This window comes from Mus musculus, chromosome 19, assembly GCF_000001635.26.
Source record: "Mus musculus strain C57BL/6J chromosome 19, GRCm38.p6 C57BL/6J".
NCBI classification, from domain to species: domain Eukaryota; kingdom Metazoa; phylum Chordata; class Mammalia; order Rodentia; family Muridae; genus Mus; species Mus musculus.
In genome coordinates, this window is record NC_000085.6 from 34,467,682 (window position 1) to 34,486,177 (window position 18,496).

The following is an 18,496-nucleotide window of genomic DNA, read 5'->3' on the forward strand; positions in this document are numbered from 1 at the left end:
CCTATGAGGGTCCTGTACAATACTGAGCCTGTAAACATTCATTCATGCACATTATAGATAATCATGGGGCCCTATTTTTCCCTGAAGAACAAATTGGCTTAGATGGATGGGGGCAGGGTAGGTAATCAATTGTTCTCTGTAGTATTGCCATTGCCTGTGTTCCCACATTCTAATTGATAGCTCTATTCACACGCTCACACATAGTGTTCTGGTTAAACTCTAGTTTTGTGGGTCAAAAAACAAACACAAAACAGAGCAAAAGAGACATGTGAAAGGATAACTTAGAGGGGAGAGGGGAAACTGATGAGAGGAGATAAAAGAGAACGGAGCCTATGTCACTCAAACTCATTATATACATACTTAAAATTGTCCAAAATAAACTTAGTTTGAAAATCTAAATTTTAAAAATCTAAATGGAATTAAAGAGAAAAATATATAAAATAGAAATTCCTATGCCTTGTGTTTCATTCTGCGAGTGCATTTTTCACTACCAACACTCTTAGCTAAAATTGTGCAAAAGTTACTCTGCCACAGCTTAGGGTGTAGACCTCTGTTGAATGCAAATTAAATACAGTTGAGTGACAATGACAATAATTTCGTCAAACTGACGTGTATTCAAGTGACATTTTTAATCCCTGTCTGCTTGTTTCTTGTTCTTGGTGACTGGTCAGATCCCATGTGCTCTTCCACAGTGAGACCTGCACTAATGATTAACATTCCCGCTTCTTTAAAGAACCCACCACCTGCTTGAAGTTTATTTTGCGGGGAAATGATTAGCCTGAGCTAGGTTGGAATTTCTTACCCAGTTATTCCTTAGAGTGTTTACATCTCTAAAGTTGGGAGGGGGAGGGGCGGGGGAGGGGCGAGTGTTTCTGCTGCCTTTTGATCTGGACATCAAATCTCAGAAAGTGAATAACCATTCTGTGAATTTTAAGGTATCTTTCAAATCTAAACTTCAGGATTTCAGGAGTCTCTGGAAACTATGAAATGTCTTCCTGTCACAATGTGGTCAACTTGCTTTGTCAAGGAATTGATAATGCATTTTTTTTACATACCATCGTGACTCCTGAAACATAGACTGCACAGTATGTTTTGGTGTGTGGTCCTTTGGATAACATGGTTCCCATAGTTTGGGGCATCCGAATACTTGTTCCACAGTTGGTCTTGCTTAGGAGGTGCAGCTTGGTTAGAAAAGGAGTGTCACCTTCTGCCTCCAAAAGGCAGGCTTAGAGAAGTAAACACTCCCACAGTTGTGAGTTTGCTCTCTTTGCTTCCTGCTTGTGGGCCCCTGTATGAGCTCTCAGCTGTGGCTCCAGCTGCTGTGCCTCCCTGCTGTCGCATTTTCCCACCATGGTGGTGGTGAACTCATCCCTCTGGAACCCTACACCTAAATAAACCCTTCCTTCCTTAAGTTGTCTCTGTCATGATGTTTATTATGGCAATAGAAAAGAACCTAAGAGGATAGAGTAATAGAAACGTTTTATCCCATGATTTTAGATCACAGCTATTCTTTCTTATGTATTTATTAGTAAGTGACAATCATTAAAATTAATGCATTTATTTTTAATGAGTATGGGAAAAGAAAATAAGCAAAAAATGGTTAAGGGGAAACATGTTTGAGGCTTCACTTAAATAAGTTCTGTTCATATATATATATATATATATATATATATATATATATATATATATATTTGAAACAGAGTTTCTTTATGTAGCCCTGGCTGTCCTGGAACTCACTCTGTAGACCAGGCTGGCCTTGAACTTGGAAATCTGCCTGCCTCTGCCTCTGCCTCCCAAGTGCTGGGATTACAGGCATACACCACCACTGCCCAGCACATACGAATATTTTTAAAAATCATTGCATGCAAGCCAATGTTACAAAATAAAATCATGGATGAAGAGGAGCAAGAAAAGCAGGAGGGGCCTGAGCAACGTTTTGTTTAGCTCCCAAGGAAGTGTTGACAAAGAATATCTGCAGGAGGACTAAGTTAACAGCTTATGAAGGGAATTTTATATTTTTCAATGCTCTCCAGTACTTGAAAACTTATCACATGCATGTATCACTCTTGCAAGATAATAGTTAATTATGATGAAGATAAATCCATCCTTTCTCCTTTTTTATCCCATCTACAGTTGCCTTGAGTCAAGCTGGGTATCTCTCTTCTATAACAATTTTGTAACAATTTTTTGTAAAAGAAAATGTTTCTATCTATAGAGGGCCGTCTGTGTGCCAGGAATGTGCCAAGGATAGTAAATACTGTCTTCCTGGGTCCTCACACATTCTAGGTGTAGGCACTGATAGTCTCTGTTGCTCTGTGAATGAAAAATGTACTCCCTAGGCTGATATATCCGAGTGCTTGTTCCCTGGATGTCGGTGTTGTTTGGAGAAGCCATGGAGCAGCCTTGATGGAAGAAGTATGCTACTGAGGTCAGGCGTTGAAGGTTTATAGTCTCAGCTCACTTGATGTTTGTGGTCTTTTTCTTGGGTGTGGCTAGAGGTATTATCCCTCAGCTTACTGTCCCTACTACCTGTTATCATGCCTCCCTTGCCATTATAGACTCTTCTTCAAGGACCATAAGCCAAAATAAAATCATTCTTCAATAAGTCTTGATATTTTGTCACAGTAACAAAAAAAGTAAGTCATTCATTCATTTTGCAGATGAGGATAATTGAGCCCTAGAACATTCCTGCTTGTCACACAATGAATACAGGTTGGAGCCAGGCCTAGGATGAAGACAGCAACACCCCTGTTCTCTGCCACAAGTTTTCATCTTGCACATACACAAACACAGGTCTCCTTTGATTAAATTCTGTGCAATACACAGGCCACCACCTTTCTTGCCAAAGTCTAATTTTCAATATATTCATCCTTCTCTTCATCATGCATCAATATACCTAGCAAGTCCTAATATTTCCCAAGTGGTCTTCCCCCACCCCTGTGACATGTGCAGGTGGGCACAGTCCTAAGCAGTCTGATGGCTTGTGAAGAGGTAAGATAAACACTGGCTGCTGGGTCCCAAACCCAGGCCCTAGATGCCTTACAACAGATGTGCCTTAAGGCTCCTCTAGAAGTTATTCGGGGCTCTGAGCATCCACTACATTTTCAGTATACCAAGTTCCCTCATCTTTCTACAACTGTCTTTTTCCCACTAGGTATCAATTGTGTCTGCATTCCAGCTTTGTGCGCCCATAGAAATCCTTCACAATCTAAGCCGAATGCCTCTGTTCCCCTGGGATCCCCTAACTGCCTGCTGTTGTCTTCCTGGTAGTGTTTACCACATTGGATTAGCTGAATTTGCCTATCGGACATGTTTACAGACAACTGTTACCTTTTCTAGAACAGCACTGTGAAATGTGAGCAATGGCCTGAGTATAAAGCTGAGTTGAACTCATGATAGAGAATGGAGAACAAGAAAGTAGCTGAAAAAAAAAAAAGACATGACTAATTAGCTAGGCTGTGTCTCCTGTACTTTCAGAATTCATGTGACATCGAACCAATGTATATCAACAGACAAATGTCATACTTGGGGAGGAGACACTTAGTGAAGAGAAAAAAAATTGTGTGTGTGTGTGTGTGTGTGTGTAGAAAAGAGAGGGAGAAAAGAGAAGGGAAAAAGCAGAGTATATATGTAGTTAAAGCATATGTGTGTGTTCATGTATGGTTGATATGTATATATGTATATGCATATATGTGTATGTGTATATATTTTATGTAGTATGGCTTACCCATGCATGCATACGTATGTTCATATATCATATAACAAATTTATCACACCCACAATGTGTTTTTATATTTAGGTCATATATACATACACAAACACAAATGCATGTGTTTTTTACATATGTAGTCATATGGAGGCATCTGTATGATTTGTTTCTTCAATACATGCATGTATAATGATATGCATGTTATATATTTTATATACACATACAAATACTATGTATATATATGTGTGTGTATACTGTAATGAAAATAATAGGAAATTTTCAGGATTGTTAGGAGGTGGTAGGAAGAACATTTTTTGCACAGAACACGGATTTTTTAAGATTCATTCATTTTAAGTATATAAGTATTCTATCTGCATGTGCACCTGAATGCCAGAAGAGGACATCAGATCCCAGTAGAGATGGTAGTGAGCCACCATGTGGTTGCTGAGAATTGAACTCAGGACCTCTGGAAGTGCTGTTAACTGCTGAGTCATCTTTCTAGCCCTGAGACAAATTTTTAAGATTAAAAAACCCAAGTGCCTGTGGCTTTCTTTCATGTTGTGGTGAGTCACTAAAAAGAAAAGAAACAGCCAGAAAATTGGGAAGTAAATGTTTTAGGGAAGCCTCACTAATGCCAAGCTAGGATGAAAGTTAAAAAAGAAACACACACACACCGCAATAAATAAACCCAACTAAGGACATGAGAAACCATCTCTTTGGATTTGATAATGCCTATTTTACTCCTACTTGGAAATAGATACTAAACCATGGGACCAATCCTCCATGCCTAATGTGTGATGCTGCTGAGGAAGATAACTACATCCCTTATGGTGGTGTTTCAAAGAGTAAGTGAGACAAAGAGTGAAGAAAAAAAAAAAAAAAGACATACAAATGTGACCTGTTAGCCTTTGTCATGCGGCCTTTCACCTATCTAAAGTCTCTCATCTTTCTGAACAAGGCATCAGCTACTGACTTGGGACTTGGAGAAAGTGTTTCTAAATCGAACACTTTCCATGTGTTGGATTGCCTCATCTCATTTCCCTTTTAGGGCAAGGTGACACGAAACATTGTTACAGACTCTGACCTTGAGCTGAGATAAATTGTTATTATACCGCCTGGCTGGCTTTGGGTGTCTAGAGCTCTTCACCTTAATAACAGCTGCACTCAGTACTCCACATCTGCCTGATTATTATCCTCTTTCTCCACTCACTGTGCATATGACCGAGGTGATGGAGCATGTCTAGTGCAGGGCCCCTCCTTGGACTCCTCTTCTGCTTTCTGGGAAGTTCATGTTTTTATAAATAAGATCTTTCTGTCCCAGTCTGATACAGTTGCAGACAAGGGATGTGGTAACTTCAGTTCAGGAGCCAGGAAAACACCTCTGAGCATACCTGACACAATCAGCAGACACCAGATACCACAGCAGCTGGGTAACGGGAAAGATTTAAGATAGTTCCCAGGAATCCCTTTAACAGACAATGGAGAACAGATCTTTAGATGCTTTTTAAAAACTCCTTAATAAGAACATTTAGGTTCATATATGCTGAGCCCACAATGCTATGCAAATCTGTAACCTTGACTTCTGACATCTTCCTTTTTAACGTTAGCCTTTGGGATCAATACTCTCAATTTATCATTAAAGTAACTAAGCTGCAGTTACATGAGACATTTGATGGCAACATCTGCCTAGCCAATAATTTCTATTACTGAGCAGCCCAGCTGTCCCTTCCTTTTGTCTTGATATTAATTTTCACCTCCTCCTTTTCATACTATTTTCATACTATCTCCTTTTGCAGAAGACAAAACGGGAAGTCTAAGACTGAAAGTTACTCTCACCCTCTGTTAAGAAGAGGCTATATGCTTGGCATGTGTGTCTTCATTAAGAAAATAAACTATAGGAAAACTCCAGGCTGCAGGGGCAGCCTTTTAAGGGTCAGTTGTGCTAGCCAAGAATAGACTCTACCTTAAAATGGAGCTTAGTTTATCAGCTTCCCTAATGCACTAACTTGGCTTATCAAGGCGTTACTCTGATTCTAAGTTACCCTACGCATAGCACTCCAACAATACAGAAGAGACTGGTCTTAATCCCCTAGAAAAGTAACCTACAGAGCAAGTTTTTCACGTGCTTCTTATGTCAAAACCAGACAAAAAGCAGTGTGAATAAGCAGTCAGCTAGCCCCTAGCCTTCTTCCCAAAGTTACTCCCTAGCCCCCCTGCCCAATACCTGACACCAAATTGCTCTTGCCATGGCAAGACTGGTAGATGCTTCAAAGAACACTGAGAAGCCACAGACACACACACACACACACACACACACACACACACACACACACACACACTTCCTTTTTAGTTTTTTTTTTAATTCATCAGGCCCACCAGGAGCTAATGCTTGTTTAGTTCATGTTCTTTTTATTTTTAAAATACAAATAAAACTTTTTTCAATATAAATATATCATTTCATTCAAAAGTAGAAAAAATATACTATAACCTTGGTCACTGCCCAGCAGGAACAAATTTGATTATTTAAAGAGTCAGAAATCAGGTCTTCTCTCAACATGTGAGGTTAGAGCCCAGTTCCAGTGCGATTTCATACATAGGAAAGTCTTGGTTCTAGAAACAAATCATTTCAGAGATCATAATGATTCAAATACACCACGCTGAATGTCTACCTTGTGTCCTGGAGTCAATGACACTGGGATAAGTTGAAATTTAACACCAAGACCACAATTAAATTCACATAGAAACATTATATAAATTACTTTGTCAGGCTGCAGAAACAACATTAGATTTTATAGCAGTGTGCATCACTTTAAAAGTTACAAACTTCTAATAAAGTAACTCAAGTCTGTTTCTTCTTCTGGATCAAGTGTACAGCGCATCGCTCTCTGGAGTTCACGCAGCGCTCACCGCAGGCGCAAAGGCTCTCTGGCAGGGGCGCGGACCGCAGAGTGCCCAGCATTTTGTCCCAGTGTGTGAAGTAAGGAGCAAAATTGCAGTTAAACTGAGAGTGATGCATGTCGTGGTGAGCCACGCCCCCGTACCAGCCAAAGGGCACAAGTCTGTGAGTGGACCACGGGAAGTCATAGCCCGAGTGGTCCTCCACCGACAGCCAGATGTTAATCACGTGAAAGGTAAAGATGGTGAGTGGGTGACACCGAAGCACCGCGACGTTCAGCACGTCGAAGAAGGTCAGCGAAAGCAGCTCCCAGAAGCTCATGTATTGGGTCGCCAGCGCGAAGGAGGACGAGTTCTGGTGATGCACCTTGTGGAAGGTGCGGTACAGCCAGGGCACCTTATGGTGCAGCAGGTGCCACGCGAAGATCTCGGTGTCGAAGAGCAGCAGGCAGATCAGGACGTGACTTAGGAGCTGGACGAGCTCAGGGGCCTCCTGGGGGAGGAGCGCCGGGCTGCGCACCCAGTGCAGCAGCGTCACCGGGAACACGAACACCAGGTGCTGGTAGAGTGTCAGCCCCAGGCAAGGCAGAAGCTGCTTTACGGAAGGCGAGAAGTCCGGGTGGATCTTGTAGCGTCGCAGGATGGGGACCCAGGGATACAGGACGTCCAGCACCACGAACGGTAGGCAGAAGCCCACGTAAGTGATGATAGAAAAGGTGACTGGGAAGATGGGTGAGCGCGTGAACGCCTCCCTTGTCCTTATGGTGTCCCAGAGGGGCTGCAGGAGCAGCTGGCTGGAACAGCCCAGGTCTTGGAGCTCCGAACCGTTGTAGCAGCCCATGCTGAGACTATGTCCCACAATTGTGGTCTCCCCAGCCCCGCCGACTTTTCTTAAGACTGTGGCCACTCCCCCCAGTGACGTCACCCTTCCGTCTCCTTCCCACCTCCCTTTCCCTGCTAAAGAATTTTGCTTAAATAACCCGAATTTTGTTCCTGTCTATGTCCTGGTTTATAGCTGCATCAAATCTCCCCTTCACGCAAGCAGCGGCCCTTAAAGCCCTTTCCCAGACGTAAAGAACTGTTTGCTTGCCTTTCAGCTGATGTACTAATGACACAGGAGAGAGCGATTCTGCCTTGGGACAGTTCACCCGCCATCACCGCTAAAAACTAATGAGTTCTTCGCTCTCAGAAGGCGCTGTTTCTCAACCAAAGCAGAATTCCCTGGGTTTTAAAATATCTGTTTTTGACTGTTTAAAGACTTATTCTACACCTTGGGGGACTCTGAGTGTGCGTACCTCACGCCACAGTGCTGGTACTGGGTCCGTTGCAGACAGGGATTGAGTCCTGTAGGAGAGGGAACCTGGCATCCTCCAAAAAAGAGCAGTCAGGCTCGCAGCCTTTTGGCGCGGACGACTCTCCCGCTCTGGTGCCCTTAAAGCCCGCGGTGTCAAGAGCAGAGATCAGATCCTGCAAGACAGCGGTCAAGAGGGCAGCACTGCCAGCCTTTGCTCTGGGTTGGAGAACGGAGGCTTAACACCCGTAAAGGCTCACTCGATTGGGCCAAACCGCAAAGGCCAGTGGAGAAGAAGATCTGAGCAATCTCATAGCCTCCCGGAACATGTCTCATCTCCCCTGCCATTTCCTTAGAGGTCCCTCAGGCTCCGACTTTTACCAACCCTCAGTTGTTCCCTACTCCTCAACTCCTGGATACCCTTTCAGACACTGGGACTGATCGTCCAGGGACTGAGCACAGGAGGTCAGTACTATATCCAAGGAGAGTGCCCTAGAGAGTGGAGCACAGAAATCAGCCCCGGGTAGCGGATACACGGCACAGAAGATCCCAGAGGAAAGCCAGGGGCCATTCTCCCAGGGTTTCCTTCTTGAATTTGTGTCTTTACAGCTGCTTTTCTCTGCTGGAAGCTAACATAGTCTTATACAAGCTTGTGTTTCTTGTGTTATTTTCCAAAGAAAACAGGGATTGTAGCTCTAGGAGCCTGCTGCCAGTCCCCCCTGGGGGGGGGGAGGGGGAGGGGATGGACTGTAACTTTTGCCTGCACAAGACTGTTACTTGTGATTCACACTCATCAAGAACTGGCTCCCACATTTGTCAGGAAGTACCCCATAACTGTGGCTTCACAGCTCTCTATCTAAGGCCTCAGCACATACCAAAGGAAATAAGGCACACAATCACTTTAACTTTGTATTTCACAGGTAACCACTAAGATATTTGGAATTAAATGCAAATAGTTAAGGTTTTTTTTAACATGAAGAAAAGATAAAAGGATATAAAAAACAAACACATATGGTAAAAATATGGTACAATAAATGGGTCCAACATATACCCAGGGTGTGTGTGTGTGTGTGTGTGTGTGTGTGTGTGTGTGTGTGTGTTATAATAAACAGGTTCATTTTATAGAGAGAAAACATACATACACAATAGGTAAGTTCATGATTCAGGCTCTTCCCATTTGGTAGATGTTCCAGAGTTATCACTGTTAGAGGAGGTGCACGCTCTTCATTCATTCTCTAGGGCCTCTAAACTGTAGCTGTGAACTGTATAGCAGCCTCAGAAAAAAATAAAAATAAAAACAATTTTATAAGACTCATTACAGCCATTATGGAAACCAGCGTGGGGTTGTCTCAAAATAAAACTAGCATATAGCCCAGCTATGCACTCCTGGCCATAAACTAAAGGACTCCACATCCTATTGATGTACAAGACTACACCAAAGAGCTAGAATGGGCATGAAAAGGGATTTGTATAGGAAACACGAAGTCACTCAAGTGGAATTTAGCTAAAGGCGTGCTTGCTGCCTTCAAAATACCCCAAAGATAGTCTGCTAACCAGACCTGCTAGAGATGAGGGACGTTTAGGATGCTGTAATATAAACGTTTACTCACTAGGACCGACCAGCCATTAGTCTCTGATTCCCATGCTAAAGGAGAAAGCTGGCTGACTCATGCCCAGCCATTAAGCAGTGATTCCCATTGCAAAGGCATACTTCTGAAAGGACAGCTCATTCATGGTGGGTAGTGTCAGGATACAGCTACCATGAAGTGTTGGTCTGCCATCAAGTCCCCTATGCTCTTATCAGGAAAAGCATAGTTCTGTCAGGTGCACAAGATGACTCGTGGTAACAGCCATTTGAAAAAGAACAATACTGATGTACTTAAAATAATTCTGAAAATATATAATACCTTTGCTGTGTAAATTTCCCTGTCTCCTAAGCAGCCAGACTTTGTAGTCTCCTGTCTGTGTTTAAGTGTAACCTGGGGCCAGACTTGAAAGAGATTTAAGTATGGCAGTGTATATAAAATGCATATGCCTATATATGTATATATACGCTAACAAAATATTCTATGGGAGCCTGGCTCTTGCTTGGGTGTTAGTCCAGTCAGACAAGTCAAGTGCTATCAAAGTTATTCCTTCATTTCTAAGTATATGGAGTGATTTCTCACCTGGAAGGTACATTCTTTCTCCTAACACTACCACAGAGATGCCTGTCTGTCCATGGTCATTGCTGCCCTGTTCACAACAGCACAGAAATGAGACGCCCCTGGATGCCTATCAACAGATGAATTTATGACGAAGATGCAATATGAACCCATGATGGATTCAGGTGTAAAGGAGAATTAAAATTTGGAATTGGCCTGGAAAGTGTAACATTAGACAAATCGATACCAACTCAAAAGAACATGTTTTTTTCACTCATATATATGTCCTACTTTGTAATGTGTATGTGCATAAATGGGGGTAAATGGAAGTAACGCTTAGAAACCTAGAAAAGAGGCCAAAAGAGGGTTAAAAAAGAGGTGCTGGAGGGGTGGAGGGCAAAGGGACATGTGTGACGTTAAAAACAGAAAAGAGACCAGGGAGAGTTACAGGGAGACTAGGGGAGGTAAAGAAATGGCAGAGATGAGAAGAGAAAGAGAAGACTTTGTCAGAAATCATTACCATAATATCTAATGTCTGGTATGCTAATATTAAAAAAAAGACTATAAACTCACTAAAGTCCTCAAAAAAGAAGAAGAAGAAGAAGAAGAAGAAGAAGAAGAAGAAGAAGAAGAAGAAGAAGAAGAAGAAGAAGAAGAAGAAGAAGAAGAAGAAGAAGAAGAAGAAGAAGAAGAAGAAGAAGAAGGGGAGAAAGGAAGGAAGGAGGAGAAAGTGAAAAGAAGAGAGAGACAGAGAGACAGAGCGACAGAAAGGTTCCAACATGCCATAGGAACATTGTGACTCTCTGCTGGTGTATCTGTCATTGCTGAAACAGGAGTAAGAAGTAGCCTTGAGCTTCTTGATGGGCAATGCACAAAAGGAAAGAAGACAGATTTTTCTTATGCTTCCTGGATGGCTAACAGAAGCAAAATGGGAGGCGGAGGGGTGTGGGGGTGGGGAGAGATGCAGGTCTCTGGCCTCCCTATGGATTGATTTCTTCCAGTATGATAATAACAGACTCCTTAATTCCTCTTACAAGTTACAAGCCCATGCTGTTTCCACTCACACTGTTAGGGCAACTTTCTTCTTTCTCATCCCCAGGGAATGTGGTCCTTTGATGCACATCTCAGAGAAGAGAGGAAGGTTTGGGATTTGTTCACTTAAAGGGGAAAAGAAAAAAGAACTTCAATGTGGGCCACTCAAGGTTCCAATGGGAACACCAGAGCTCAGGAGCTCAGGAACTCACAATCAGGGTTACAAATGTGTCATGACAGTTACAAATAGGTTGTACTCAGCAGACTTACCTGGGTTTCTGTGAGGCACACGTTGTTCTTTGCTTCTGCCCTGTTTTTCATGCCTGGATGTGTTAGATCTGCTTGAACCCTATAAAAGATAGGTGGTGTTGCTTGATTTACATTTAACTCTTATCTGTGCTGACAAGACTTTGTGGTGCCGACTCATGTTCTTGCTGTTTCAGTGGTTCTGTCCTCTACTACTGTATATTTATCTCTCCGTGCTTAGGACATCAAACCTGTGAAGCAAAGCCTGGAGCCAGGCCTGCAGGATGCCCTGTTCCCATGCCCCTGCTCCTCAAGACACGTTGAAGAACAGCTGCCCTCCTCCAGTCCCTGCCCATGAAGTTCACGGGACGGACATCGTGCCCAACATAGAGATGCAACCATCTCAAGGAGTTAAGTGGTTACAGACATCACAGCCTGATGCTAGAGAAGCAGGCATAATACTCCAGATGACTAAACAACGTTTAATAAGCCAAAACAAAGTAGAGCCATGTGCTAAAGAGAAGCGGTTCCTTGAATTTGCCAAGCCTAAGGGAGTTTCTGCAGACTGAAAAATGTAATAGTCTCCGAGTGAGTAGAGACTTTTAGAGCAAGGATCTTAGGATTTATTTCTACAAATCTAAGAAAATGTCTGTCCTCTCTCAGTTGCTCACTTTCTTCTCCCTCACTGGCTCTCTCTCCCTCGACAAGGCTCGTCCCGCCCCCGCCCCCCCCACCATCCCCCCCACTCCCCTCCCCCTCCAGTGAATTACAGAGGAGCCTGGATAAACCTAACCCATACCAAGCACTCACTTTGTCATTGACCTCCAACGCCCTCCCATCCTAAGGAATGCTCCCAAGATGCTGCATATTCATTTTCAAAGATACAGGCTCAAATTTGAAGATTAAAAATAGGTTTCTGCATTTCGATATTTATTAATTTTTATGTGTTTATAGAGAACACTAGCAGATGCCATTTGGGTCTGCTATTTAGGGACAGTTGCACACGCGAGTGGCTGTTTTATAATTTCACATGGTATCAGAACGCTGTACTTTGTACTTTTCCATTTGATAAAGAGTTCTTTATCATGTCATCTTGGCCTGAGCCCTCTGACAGCCTTTAAAGACAAGAATCCCATCTCCTCCAGTTATTCCCAAGGTCCAAACATAATTAACTCCGTCTCAGAGTTATTTGGTACCAACTAATCAAAAGTCTTTGGGAAGCCTCACCAATAGGGCATGCAGCTAGCCAGCAAAGCTAATGACATATTCTCTTTAAAATGGGTATGGTGACTTATTTACTTACTTATTTGTTTTTGCTTTCACAAGTGAGACTATTTAGGCAGATGCTTGACTGAAACAACTATATATCAGAGGTTATAAGCAAGGCCCAAAGAGGTGGAATGATCTCAAAGATTGCAATATGACATCACATTTCAAAGATGAGGAATTAGTCAGTCTCAGATATGCCAAGAATAGCCCTGATTAGCGACAAAGTGTCAATTACAGCTGATGGAGAGTTATGCTCAGTGTCCGTTCTTAGCCAGCCAGGGTTGCTCTCAAAAAGAACTTTGAAGTGCTTCTTCTTCTTCTTCTTTTCTTTTTTGTAGTAATTTTCAAAGGACTGAGGGACCATTAATTAACCTTGAAAGTAATACTAGAAGATGCTAATGAAGAATCCGAAGGATTGTCAGCTCTTCCTGCAAAGTCTCCGAGTTACCTTGATGCTCCAGTAACCCAGATACTGCTGCACATGGCTTCGACCTGTCATATAGTGTATAAGTTACTACTGTCCATACTGATGGAACTATTACTGGCCTCTCTGAAGCAAGCATATACAGTCACTCCTAACCAAAAAGTCATCCTATGCCTGTAAAGAAAGAAAAATGTCACCAGCCCCCTAGTTCTCTCCCCCCCCATCAACATGATCAAAGTTTTGGAAGAACACATTGATTAAAACATGCAAAGTCCATTTTTTCTATAACATAATTGATACAAAAAGTTCCATTTGACGAGTATGGAATTAGACTTGACATCTGCAACTAACACAATACAGCAAACACAGCTGGATGATAACCGAAAGCCTTCATCAGGATAATTACTTCCTTAGGTCGCCTTTCACACGTCACAAGAAATCCAAGTGGCTTCTGCCCTTGAAATATCTCTGTATATTAGAGACAAAGGATAGGGGTTGGAGGGATGGCTCTGCATTGAAGAGCACTGGCTGCTCGTGAAGAGGGCTCCTACTCAGACTGGGTTTAGACTCCATACTCACATGACTACTTACAATTATCTGAAACTCCAGTTGCAGGGTATCCAACGTCTTCTTGTGAACTCCTGAGGCACAAAACTCATGTGGTGCACTCACTCACATACATGCAAGCAAGCCAAACACTCAGAACAAAATGAAAACAAACCAGTCTTTAAAATTTCAAAGCATCAAGTTACTATTTGAAATGTCTTTATTTATTAAATCAACATCTTTCATGTTCACAAACACAAAATAATCCTCGTTGTTTTGACAATGAAATCAATAAACTTAGCTATTTCTGAACAGTCTCTTCATTACACGATTCTCTACTTCCGATCCTCCCACTGCCCACACTCAATATTTATTTCCAAGTAATATTTGGGCGGATAGCTGTTCCTTGAGAGCATCTTCAGATGATATTAATTATATGAAAACTAATTGTTACCCTGGATAGAAATGATCACAGCCACAGCCCATTATCAAATTACCAACAGGCTTATGAAGCTTCTGGGCAGTTCCTACGAGGAAGACCCAGAGAAAGCTTTTAAAGATTTTTTTTTTTTAGAAATTTTTATTAGGTACTTATTCCATTTACATTTCCAATGCTATCCCAGAAGTCCCCCAACGACTCCCCCACATCCCTCCCCCACCGACTCCCCCACCCACCCATTCCCACTTCTTGGCCCTGGCATTCCCCTGTACTGAGGCATATAAAGTTTGCACAACCAATGGACCTCTCTTTCCACTGATGGCCAACTAGGCCAACTTCTGATACATATGCAGCTAGAGACACGAGCTCCAGGGGGTACTGGTTAGTTCATATTGTTGTTCCACCTATAGGGTTGCAGACCCCTTTAGCTCCTTGGGTACTTTCTCTAGCTCCTCCATTGGGAGCCCTGTGATCCATCCTGACTGTAAGCATCCACTTCTGTGTTTGCTAGGCCCCGGCATAGTCTCACAAGAGACAGCTATATCAGGGTCTTTTCAGCAAAATCTTGCTAGTGTATGCAATGGTGTCAGCATTTGGAAGCTGATTATGGGATGGATCCCCGGATATGGCAGTCTCTAGATGGTCCATCCTTTCGTCACAGCTCCAAATTTTGTCTCTGTAACTCCTTCCATGGGTGTTTTGTTCCCTATTCTAAGAAGGGGCAAAGTGTCCACACTTTGGTCTTCCTTCTTCTTGAGTTTCATGCGTTTAGCATATTGTATCTTATATCTTGCGTATTTTAAGTTTCTGGGCTAATATCCACTTATCAGTGAGTACATATTGTGTGAGTTCTTTTGTGAATGTGTTACCTCACTCAGGATGATGCCCTCCAGGTCCATCTATTTGCCTAGGAATTTCATAAATTCATTCTTTTTAATAGCTGAGTAGTACTCCATTTTGTAAATGTACCACATTTTTTGCATCCATTCCTCTGTTGAGGGGCATCTGGGTTCTTTCCAGCTTCTGGCTATTATAAATAAGGCTGCTATGAACATAGTGGAGCATGTGTCCTTCTTACTAGTTGGAACATCTTCTGGATATATGCCCAGGATAGGTATTGCGGGATCCTCCTGTAGTACTATGTCCAATTTTCTGAGGAACCGCCAGACTGATTGCCAGAGTGGTTGTACAAGCTTGCAATCCCACCAACAATGGAGGAGTGTTTCTCTTTCTCCACATCCTCTCCAGCATCTGCTGTCACCTGAATTTTTGATCTTAGCCATTCTGACTGGTGTGAGGTGGAATCTCAGGGTTGTTTTGATATGCATTTCCCTGATGATTAAGGATGCTGAACATTTTTTCAGGTGCTCCTCAGCCATTTGGTATTCCTCAGGTGAGAATTCTTTGTTTAGCTCTGAGCCCCATTTTTTAATAGGATTATTTGATTTTCTGGAGTCCACCTTCTTGAGTTCTTTATATATATTGGATATTAGTCCCCTATCAGATTTAGGATTGGTAAAAAATCCTTTTCAAATCTTTTGGTGGCCTTTTTGTCTTATTGACAGTGTCCTTTGCCTTACAGAAGCTTTGCAATTTTATGGGGTCCCATTTGTCTGATTCTCGATCTTACAGCACAAGCCATTGCTGTTCTATTCAGGAATTTTCCCCCTGTGCCCATATCTTCGAGGCTTTTCCCCCACTTTCTCCTCTGTTTCACTGTCTCTGGTTTCATGGGGAGTTCCTTAATCCACTTAGATTTGACCTTAGTACAAGGAGATAGGAATGGATCAATTTGCATTCTTCTACATGATAACCTCCAGTTGTGCCAGCACCATTTGTTGAAAATGCTGTCTTTTTTCCACTGGATGGTTTTAGCTCCCTTGTCAAAGATCAAATGACCATAGGTATGTGGGTTCATTTTTGGGTCTTCAAGCTTTTGTAGAAGCTGGATTTGGTCATACAAGCCTTTAGTCCCAGCATTCAGAAGGGAAGGCAGGAGGACCGCAATTTCCAGACAAGCCTGGGTACAGTGAGAGTCTCAAAACAAAATAAAACAAGCCCAAGGGGACAGTGGCTGGCAAGATTTACAAGTAAAGTCAAGAGCGCCCTCTCGTGGAGATAAAGAACACCACCCCTTGATTCTCTATTGTGATAAAAAACAGTGCCTTTTCCACCTCCTTCATTCAAGGACGGGAACCATGCCCTAGAAAAAACAAGAAGGTAATCCCTCAACAAACCTAAAAGAAGACAGCCACAAGAACAGAATGCCAACTTTAACAACAAAAAATAACAAGAAGCAACAATTACTTTTCCTTAATATCTCTTAATATCAATGGACTCAACTCCCCAATAAAAAGACATAGACTAACAAACTGGCTACACAAACAAGACCCAACATTTTGCTGCTTACAGGAAACTCATCTCAGAGAAAAAGATAGACACTACCTCAGAATGAAAGGCTGGAAAACAATTTTCCAAGCAAATGGTATGAAGAAACAAGCTGGAGTAGCCATTCTAATATCTAACAAAATTGACTTCCAACCCAAAATAATCAAAAAAGACAAGGAGGGGCACTTCATACTCATCAAAGGTAAAATCCTCCAAGAGGAACTCTCCATTCTGAATATCTATGCTCCAAATACAAGGGCAGCCACATTCCTTAAAGAAACTTTAGTAAAGCTCAAAGCACACATTGCACCTCACACAATAATAGTGGGAGACTTCAACACACCACTTTCACCAATAGACAGATCATGGAAACAGAAACTAAACAGGGACACAGTGAAACTAACAGAAGTGATGAAACAAATGGACTTAACAAATATCTACAGAACATTTTATCCTAAAACAAAAGGATATACCTTCTTCTCAGCACCTCATGGTACCTTCTCCAAAATTGACCACATAATTGGTCACAATACAAGCCTCAACATATACAAAAATATTGAAATTGTCGCATGCATCCTATCAGATCACCATGGACTAAGGCTGATCTTCAATAACAAAATAAATAATAGAAAGCCAACATTCACGTGGAAACTGAACAACACTCTTCTCAATGATACCTTGGTCAAGAAAGGACTAAAGAAAGAAATTAAGGACTTTTTGGAGTTTAATGAAAATGAAGCCACAGCATGCCCAAACTTATGGGACACAATGAAAGCATTTCTAAGAGGAAAAATCATAGCTCTGAGTGCCTCCAAAAAGAAACTAGAGAGAGCACACATTAGCAGCTTGACAACACACTTAAAAGCTCTAGAACAAAAGGAAGCAAATTCACCCAAGAGGAGTAGAAGGCAGGAAATAATCAAACTCAGGGGTGAAATCAACCAAGTGGAAACAAGAAGAACTATTCAAAGAATCAACCAATCAAGGAGCTGGTTCTTTGAGAAAATCAACAAGATAGATAAACCCTTAGCCAGACTCACTAAAGGGCACAGGGAAAGCATCCTAATTAACAAAATCAGAAATGAAAAGGGAAACATAACAACAGATGCTGAAGAAAACCAAAACACCATCAGATCCTTCTACAAAAGGCTATACTCAACAAAACTGGAAAACCTGGATGAAATGGACAAGTTTCTAGACAGATACCAGGTACCAAAGCTAAATCAAGATCAGGCTAATGATCTAAACAGTCCTATATCCCCTAAAGAAATAGAAGCAGTCATTAATAGTCTCCCAACCAAAAAAAAAAAAAAAAAAAAAAAAAAAGCCCAGGACCAGATGGGTTTAGTGCAGAGTTCTATCAGACCTTCAAAGAAGACCTAATTCCAGTTCTTCACAAACTATTCCACAAAATAGAAACGGAAGGTACTCTACCCAACTCATTCTATGAAGCCACAATTACTCTGATACCTAAACCACAAAAAGACCCAACAAAGATAGAGAACTTCAGACCAATTTCCCTTATGAATATCGATGCAAAAATCCTCAATAAAGTTCTTGCTAACCGAATCCAAGAACACATTAAAACAATCATCCATCCTGACCAAGTAGGTTTCATCCCAGGGATGCAAGGATTGTTCAATATACGGAAATCCATCAACGTAATCCATTATATAAACAAACTCAAAGACAAAAACCACATGATCATCTCGTTAGATGCTGAGAAAGCATTTGAAAAAATCCAACACCCATTCATGATAAAAGTCTTGGAAAGATCAGGAATTCAAGGCCCATACCTGAACATGATAAAAATAATTACAGCAAACCAATAGCCAACATCAAAGTAAATGGTGAGAAGCTGGAAGCAATCCCACTAAAATCAGGGACTAGACAAGGCTGTCCACTCTCGCCCTACCTATTCAACATTGTACTTGAAGTCCTAGCCAGAGCAATTAGACAACAAAAGGAGATCAAGGGGATACAAATTGGAAAGGAAGAAGTCAAAATATCACTTTTTGCAGATGATATGATAGTATATATAAGTGACCCTAAAAATTCCACCAGAGAACTCCTAAGCCTGATAAACAGCTTCAATGAAGTAGCCGGATATAAA

General features: G+C 41.8%; 1 protein-coding gene across 1 annotated transcript; it reads right to left on the reverse strand.

Moving 5' to 3' along the window:
* Positions 1–6,101: 6,101 nt before the first annotated feature.
* Positions 6,102–7,467, reverse strand: Ch25h (cholesterol 25-hydroxylase). Its single transcript, NM_009890.2, has one exon. The coding sequence runs from the start codon at positions 7,443–7,445 to the stop codon at positions 6,549–6,551; it is 897 nt and encodes a 298-aa protein (NP_034020.1). The 5' UTR covers positions 7,446–7,467; the 3' UTR covers positions 6,102–6,548.
* Positions 7,468–18,496: the final 11,029 nt, after the last annotated feature.

What these genes read in the sequence shown, in the direction of transcription:
- Ch25h (NM_009890.2), bottom strand. Translation starts at nt 7,445, where the DNA reads ATGGGCTGCTACAACGGTTCGGAGCTCCAAGACCTGGGCTGTTCCAGC.